The 8,029-nt window shown below is 39.8% G+C and overlaps 1 protein-coding gene across 4 annotated transcripts in view; it reads left to right on the forward strand.

The window, feature by feature from the left end:
• LOC107720115 (uncharacterized) overlaps window positions 1–8,029 on the forward strand; it is a 16,858-nt gene that overhangs the window by 4,548 nt on the left and 4,281 nt on the right. For 3 of the 4 annotated variants that reach the window (XM_016527722.1, XM_016527724.1, XM_016527725.1), the window contains 4 exons: window positions 3,099–3,172; window positions 3,271–3,505; window positions 3,914–6,144; window positions 6,370–6,579. In XM_016527722.1, the coding sequence (XP_016383208.1) occupies window positions 3,099–3,172; window positions 3,271–3,505; window positions 3,914–6,144; window positions 6,370–6,579 (2,750 nt within the window). Of the gene's footprint in view, window positions 1–3,098; window positions 3,173–3,270; window positions 3,506–3,913; window positions 6,145–6,369; window positions 6,684–8,029 lie in introns of all 4 variants that reach the window. The other variant, XM_016527723.1, reaches the window with a different exon arrangement.

An 8,029-nucleotide genomic window follows, 5' to 3' on the forward strand; every position in this document is an offset into this window, starting at 1 on the left:
AAAAAGGAATAATTCGCAAAACTGCAATGGAAATGGCTTTTTCGCATTTACAGGTCACATGGCGTATGTAAAAAGTCATATGATCATTCTTCAATGTACTATAACCTCCAAGAAACACTTCTTACGTGGCCGCTCTCCAGTATAAGGGGCTTTCCCTACAATTAATGCTTAGACAATTTACACTGCACACGTCTGCGGTGCAGTGTGGCTCTGATACGGCCACTGAAGCTGATTGCGGCCACTCTAGTCAATGCTTGTGCTTATTCCAGTCGTGCCACGCACGTTTCTGAAGCGGCTCTCTATGCTGCTTCTGTAAAGATACACGCATACGCCTCCTTTGAATAAATATAGCCAAAATCCCACCAAAATCCACCAAAATCTATTGCCATGACTTATTGCGAGAGGCAAAAAATTACGTTTTAGTCGCATAACATCGGTTAATGGAAACGCCGTCATTTTGCAATACTTTTTTATCGACATTTATAAAATATCGCCAAAGTTTTGCGCAAATCTGTAATTTGCGAGAGGCAAAAGATTACGTTTTAGTCGCATAACATTGTTTAATGGAAACGCCGTCACTTCGCAATACTTTTTTATCGACATTTATAAAATATCGCCAAAGTTTTGCGCAAATCTGTAATGGAAACGCGCCTATTGCTCTAGATAAAATTTGTGGATCAAAATTGCTGATGACTCATTGATTTTGTTAGGTCATTAGCAATCTTAATTTACAAAACTGAGAGTGGAATTTATCAATGTATATGTCAATGTCAAGTTTATTTTTAGAGCACAGTCCACAAGTCATCAAATAAAGCTTGTGCATTCATAATAAAACGCGCCGCAGACGGCTCCGGGGGATGAATAAAGGCCCCCTGTAGCGAATCCATTAATTTTTGTAAGAAAAATATCCATATTTCAAACGTAATAAACACTTTTCTCTCACTTCCGCTGTCATTTAATTATTTATTTTTTCAGTAATTTATCAAAATATTTAAAAAGGTTTGCTGCATGGTTAAAATGCGCTATGCGTATAAAAAAAGCGTATGTCACATTTTATTATTTCATTCAGAAATAAGCCTAATGCCTACGCGAAATGTTTACAAACATTATAATAAACACTGTAAACATAGCTAGTAGGACTGGGCAAAAAAAAACATTTTTCAATTAATCATTTAAAATTTTTTAAATGACGTCGATTCCATATCGATTCTCAAAAGCCGCAAATCGATCTTTTCCGGTATTTATTTCAGCAAACATTTAAAACAAGATCTGATTAATGTGAATCTTATCATTAGTCTACTCCACTAGATGTCACCCTTACGCAATGTTACAATCACATACACAGCAGTTGCAAGTTCCTCACGGCAACCTGTCAAAATAAAAGTTTAGTTTAACGTGAAGAAACTGTATCAGAAATATTACTATTTAGCAGTCTTAATACTCGGTGTAACAACAATGCTACTACTACTAATAAATATTAATAAATCTTTATTTTTAAAGGAATAATCACATTTGTTTTCTTTTTAATTTTAACAGTAAACCTCTGTTGTGCAGCACTTTGTTTGGCAAAAAAAAGGGTTTAATTTTCATTTGATTAGGATAAATTAAATTAATGTTTTACGCCTTCATCTGATTACCAGAAAAATTAAGAAGAACGTTTTATTAGGCCCTATTATTGTTTAAAAAATGACCCTATACAAAAAATAATAGGTTTAAAATACAGGCCTGTGACTCTTAATTTCTTTTTATTAATTCACCATTTGTAAACTGATGTTTACTGTAAATTTTTTTAGAAATATCAATAGCATTTGTATTAAAACTATATTCACTGAATGTAATAAAAAAATCGAGAATCGAACCATGAATCGAATCGAGAGCTTGCGAATCGAAATTGAATTGAATCGGGACATCTGAATCGATACCCAGCCCTAATAGCTAGGCTATTTTAGTTCCTCTCACTCCACAACAAATACTTTCAATTAACAGTATTTAGAAAAGAACACGAATTAAAAATATAAGAAGCTATAGCAATATAAACGACAAGCCAAAACGAATTCATTTAGGCTAAAACAAAACTGAAACCAATGTTGGGTCTCTCATTCCACACAAAATCAAATGTTTCCGTATTCGCGATGTATTTGAATGGCAAGTTATTATGTACTTCACTCGCGTTCCAATATCCACGTAAAACAAAATGTTTTGCATAACATCACGGCGGTACTGTGATAACACTTAACGCCACAGATTTTACTACATAGTTTTTTTTCCATATGTTTGACTGACTGTATTATGATAATGAACAGGCTGCATTGTCAAGGTAGCAATGCTTAACTGTGTGCGTGCATCCGGCGCAATCACATGAATTTTTTCATTTTAACAGTGGAAGAAACTACTCCTTTTAGTCCTAAAAATAATCGGAATTGTAAAAGGTTTGCCTTTATTAGTGTACATTCACAATAAAAACATATCTTTGTGCTTTTGTAAAATAAGCCTAAAGAAAAATAGTATGCCGCTTTCTGCTGTCTGTTTCCTTTCACGCACCACAAAAATGAACCGAAACTCTGCATACTAGGCTACTTGTTTATCCTTTCTAATTTAATTAAATTCTAATTTTAAATAATCTTGTCGGTTAACGGTTAACAATTGGTTAGCAAGCGTCGGTTGTCTGTTAGGAAAAATAACCAAAATGAACATCCCTAGAAGGGGTATAAAATAGAATTGGGATTGGGCCTTAACCTCTTTTTCCACTGGCAAGTTTCTCACTCAACTGGAGTTTTGACTAGTGCAGTACTAAGAGATGAGCACGATGGAGCTCTCGGTTCAAAATTGTGCTGTTATTTTCATTGCTAAACAAAAAATTCACCTGCTGCAGAACAAGATTCTTGTGTTGGCTGTCAGCTGCATAGTTTGCTGACTTAATTGATGTAGTCTGTAATGTGAAAGTGAAAGAGATTGTGGGAAATGCCCACACAGAAGTTACACACAGAACTGATCTACTTGTGGAATTAGGAGTGGTCTGAGAGCACTGACTTTCTTTTTTGCATAGACGCATAGACAAATCCTTTTCTGTAATAATTTTGTTCTGTTCTTCCTTTTAGGAATGTATTTTCAGATCAGAGACTATGTATTTGGCTGTGAGGAATGTCAACGGAGTCAGTCTGAGAGATCAGTGGTAAGATTGGCTTCGCAAACGTATTAATCCACATCTCAGTCAGGATTGCTTGTTTGTTTTGAATTTATCTCTTACTTTCGCTTTGTCTCTGTCTCCAGTGTTCTGATGTCGGACTTATCTCCAGGATTGTGCAATCACATAGTCATCAAGTCTTAAGTAAGCTCAATAGCCAACGGGAAGCAGGGCTCTTCTGTGATATCACACTGAAAACTGGTGGTGGCCAGTCTTTCGTCGCCCACAAAGCAGTCCTTGCAGCGGTGAGCGAGTACTTCCAGGAGTTATTTATTGAAATGGACTCAGCCACTGATCCCCAGTCACATGTTGACCTCACAGGTATGGTGCATTATATATTCAAGATAAACCAGTTTCAAAATCAGTGTTTGTTCACACTTGTAAATTTCAAAAGGCCATTATTGAAATTGTTGAGCATATTTTATTCATTAAGGTAATCTTCTCTAATGACGCTTTTGTTTAACTTATTTTTTTTTAGTTTACTTGTTACAGGATTTCCACTGTCATGGGCAACCTAGAATATTAAGGAATATTAAAATTGATTTTAAAATTTTGATTTTTCAGGACTGGAGTCATAAAAAAGAATAAATTTTAAGACTGAACCTGCCACATTTTTGTTCCAGCAGATCCTCAACCTTTAGACAGTCATTATCCTATGACAGCACATTTATATCTCATATTTTATCCTTCAGGGCATTAATCAGTTATCATTTATGGTTTCTCACATAGGTTTCAGTGAGCAGAGCTTGCTTGCTTTACTAGAGTTCTCTTACACTTCTACCCTCAATCTGAATTTGGACATCTTGACAGAGGTTTGTGCCATGGCTCGCCATCTACGCATGTGGCCTGCCCTTGAGGCTTGCTCTGCTATCAAAAGGGAGCGAGAGACTTGTCAGTTACGTTCCAGAATGCACAGTTCTCTTGGAGAACCAAATAATTCAATGCCTGGACCTTTCAGGAAAGACCACTCCTCAACTTCAGGAGGGAAAGTGGGACTCAGGAGGAGGAGAGAGGATGAGGAAGGAGAAGGCTCTGGGTCTTCCTGGAACATTCAAGCACAGCACAGAGAGCACATTGTTGATAAAGTCACAGAGGAATCTGAAACAGAAACCTCAAATCCTCATTTGCAATGCCAAGTCCCGTCCAGTTATCAGGTGGAGGAAAATGGCTTTCCATGCAGCCCAAATCGCAGAATGAAGCTCATGGACTTCAAATCTCCATCCTGCAAGAAAAAATCATCCTCCTGCCCCACATCTTCAATCATCTCAACATCTCCTTGCACCTCTACTCGTTATTCCTCTCCATCACGCCGTTTGCTTCGTTCCTCACCTGGCGCTGCACTTGCTTTGCGCAGACTCCTGCCCAAAATCGACCTTTCTTCCAAGAGAAAGAGGAAGTCCTCTTCCTACCGGTCATACAAGCCCCAGTGTGAATTCTCAGTGACTCCGTCCCAATCTCAGGCAACTTCTTTGACCCATGGTACCTCAGTAAAGGTAAAGAAGGAGGATGTGGAGGAGGAGGTATGTAACACAGTCCCTCAGGATGAGGTGCACAGCCCTCGTGCTCAGGAGAAATACCGTCTTCTTAGCTTCCTTGGTTTGCAGAGGAAATCCCTTGTGCCCGGTCCAGAGGAACTGTCTGGCTGGGGGCAGAAAAAACGGCTTAGGAAGTTAAAAGTCAGCGATTATTCACTCACAGCACGACGTAAACCTCGTGCACAAGACGTCCCATTGAGATTCGGAACCAGTTTAGGAGTGCTTGCCGCCGTTAATCCTACTCTATCCCTCTGTGACATGAGCAGAATGGACTTGCTGAACAGACCAGTGAAAGTAGAACCTTGGAACCAAGAAAGGTCCAAAAGGAAAAGACATGATCCTGCAGGGCAAACTGTGCAGCCAATTGCAAGAGCTACACGTAGCAGGTCATTGCTGCAGACAGACTCCAGTGCAAACGATCGACCTCTCAGACGCCACCACAGAAATCAAGATAAAGCACCTTCCCAACCTGCACGAAGAGGTAGAGTACCAGCACACAATGCCTCTTCCCCTTCAAAAAGCACTATGCTCAGGATAAAGCATGAATCTTCGGACAGTGCCATCCTGCAACCTATTCACCGTCGCAATACTGCCTACAACCCCCAGGGAACTTCTCCTAAAGCACCAAGACGTAGGGGTCGCCCACCAGCAGATCGCACAGTTAGGGTAGCCACAACAAAGCTGCAGCACACAAAGCGGCACAAACCTGGGCGCCCCCCATTAGACAAACGTAAGAGCTCAAAACAAATAGAAAGCAAAACAAAATGCAACCATGCTACAGGAATGCCACTGGCAAATCACAGCAGAACTGAAAGAGGAACACAGGTGAAGGAGAACAGAAAGATTAAGGAACGCGGGAACAGAAAAGACAGTCCTGAAGTTCAGTATGCCATCGTGAACTGGGATACTTCCAACCATCAGCAGCTTCACAGCCATCCCCTTTACAAAACGATAAAGGAAGAACCAGCTGAGCCCTTGCCCCTAACCCAGCCATTCCCACCCAGTGACTCCTTGGATCTGGGCAAGCGTCAGAGCAAACCACCCGTCAAACTGTTGGATCAAGGCTTCCTTTTCGGCTTCTGTCGACCACCAAGTGGCATTAAACGGGAGGAGGAGAGTGTGGACATCTACCTGACTCGGTCGGTCTCTCATGGAAGTAGTTCCAATTGCGATTCATCACCTGGCATGATGAGAAGAGATCGGGTTAGGGCCAGGATTCTGCCAGACCGAACCGGTCTAAATGGGCCTCACTGGGCTGGACTTGGCAACAGGCACTCACCCTTTTCCCAAAGGACTGCTATTCGAGTAAAGACTGAGAGGGATGAAACGGGAGTGTCCCAAGTGTCAAAGGTTAGCAGAGTCTCTAGACACCCCCAGGTCAGCAAGAGGAGCTGTAAAATCAAGAAGGAACCTACAAAGACAACGGTACGTTTTTTTTTCTCATGCTAGTAATTGATGTTTATTCTTATGACAAAAGCATGTTACGTAACTGTTTTGTAAATTATAATGCAGTCTGGTTTAGGGAAGTAGTACTTGAATGTCAGTCGTTGAAAAGAATGATTTTAAATTTAAACTAGTAATAAACACAAAATGTCTTTTATAAAAGGATAAAAAGGATTTAAAAAAATATATATTTTTTTGTCTTTGTAGAATGTAAATAAACTGCTTCCTCTGAGCAGTCGCCATTCCATCCTACTGGAAACCATCCGACGGACACGTCTGAAACAGCAGAAGGGTCCTCGCGGTCAGGCCTCCAGTGGAGCACATGCTTGCCTGCAGTGCAGAGGCTCCTACAGGGACTGTGATGCCCTTATTATGCACCGGATCAGGCACATTGAAGGCAAACACTGGCCCTGCCCGGTATGCATCATGTTTCCTGAGGTCCTGGAGGTGCTCCCTTCCCAACAATGTGCCTGTCTGCTGAACAAAGCTTATTGTCAGGGGTGCACATAAGTGGTACGCAGGTGCGCATGAACGACTAAAATAAAAAATGCGATGTGTAAATATGTTCAGACCACTCATTTGCGTACTGACATTGTTGACAGTAGGGCTGTCAAAAATGGCTGAAAAACTAAATTCGAATTTTGTACTTATATATTGTCCAAATTCGAATTATATTCGAATTAAAATGCATAATTTCAGTTAGGTTGAAGAAAAGCTTTTGGCTTCTCTTCTGAGGCCACAAGAGGGCACATCGAGCAAAATATTACTAATGCACGTTTATTCAAAGCCTAAGATAACATGACTATCTGTGGAAAAAAAGTGCATAATGTTTAAAATAATGTTTATAAACCAATTATAATTAATTAAGTTGCTTAAACAACTATAAACAAAACAGCATCATGTTTGTATGCATAGTTTAACACAAAGGGCAGAAAGCCAATCACACAAAGTACATTTTTCATTTAAAAACATGAGATGCAGTGGGATGGGGAAAAAACCCCACCATAAAGTCTCGATATATGTTTTTTTCAAAGTTAAACTTGCATTAATTTTACATGGCTTTCTAAACATGCGGCTCCTTTGTGCAACATGCGAGTGCAACATTGATAGATGTCCCTCTAGAAAATGCGCGAAATATGTTCTGTGTGAACGGCTTGGTTTTGATGTAAACAAGATTTTCTCCGCATTGATGTTCTCTTTTTCCGCAATATTTTTAATGAACAACGCAGCAGCGCCGCATCTAGTGGCTTCAACTGGATAGGCTAACAAAAACATTATAATGCAACGACACATACATCGTCATCGCATCTCGTGCGCCACTGATAAGGCTGCCTCCTTAACGCACAATTAAAATTCGAATGCGGATTTTTATTTTAAATTTGACGAATATTCGAAATTCGAATTTTTTTAATTTTTGACAGCCCTAGTTGACAGCTGTTAATGCACAATCACTGTTTTAGATCGACTAACTGTAATACTGTATAAGATTTCCACTCAAACCGAAAGCATAAATCTAGGCTATGCGCTGTGTTAATATTAGCATTGTATTTTTAAGTGTACTATAAATGGGTGCACATAAGTGGTCCGCATGCGCGACCAAAATAATAAATGCGCTGTGTAAATTAGTTCAGAGCGCGCATTTGCGTACCGACATGGTTGACAGCTGTTAATGCACAATTAACATTTTAGATCGACAAACTGTACTGTATAAGATTTCTATCCAAACTGAAGGAGAGTGTGGCATAGCATAAATATAGGCTACCTGCTAACGTTTTTAAAGCACAATGCAAAACTGACATTTCATTCACTGACGCTCTACAATCGGCAGCGCTAAACCCGGAAGCGCATATACTTACTTGCCGGCAAC

This window comes from Sinocyclocheilus rhinocerous, unplaced genomic scaffold (genome assembly GCF_001515625.1).
Source record: "Sinocyclocheilus rhinocerous isolate Xijiao unplaced genomic scaffold, SAMN03320098_v1.1 scaffold631, whole genome shotgun sequence".
Classification (NCBI taxonomy): domain Eukaryota; kingdom Metazoa; phylum Chordata; class Actinopteri; order Cypriniformes; family Cyprinidae; genus Sinocyclocheilus; species Sinocyclocheilus rhinocerous.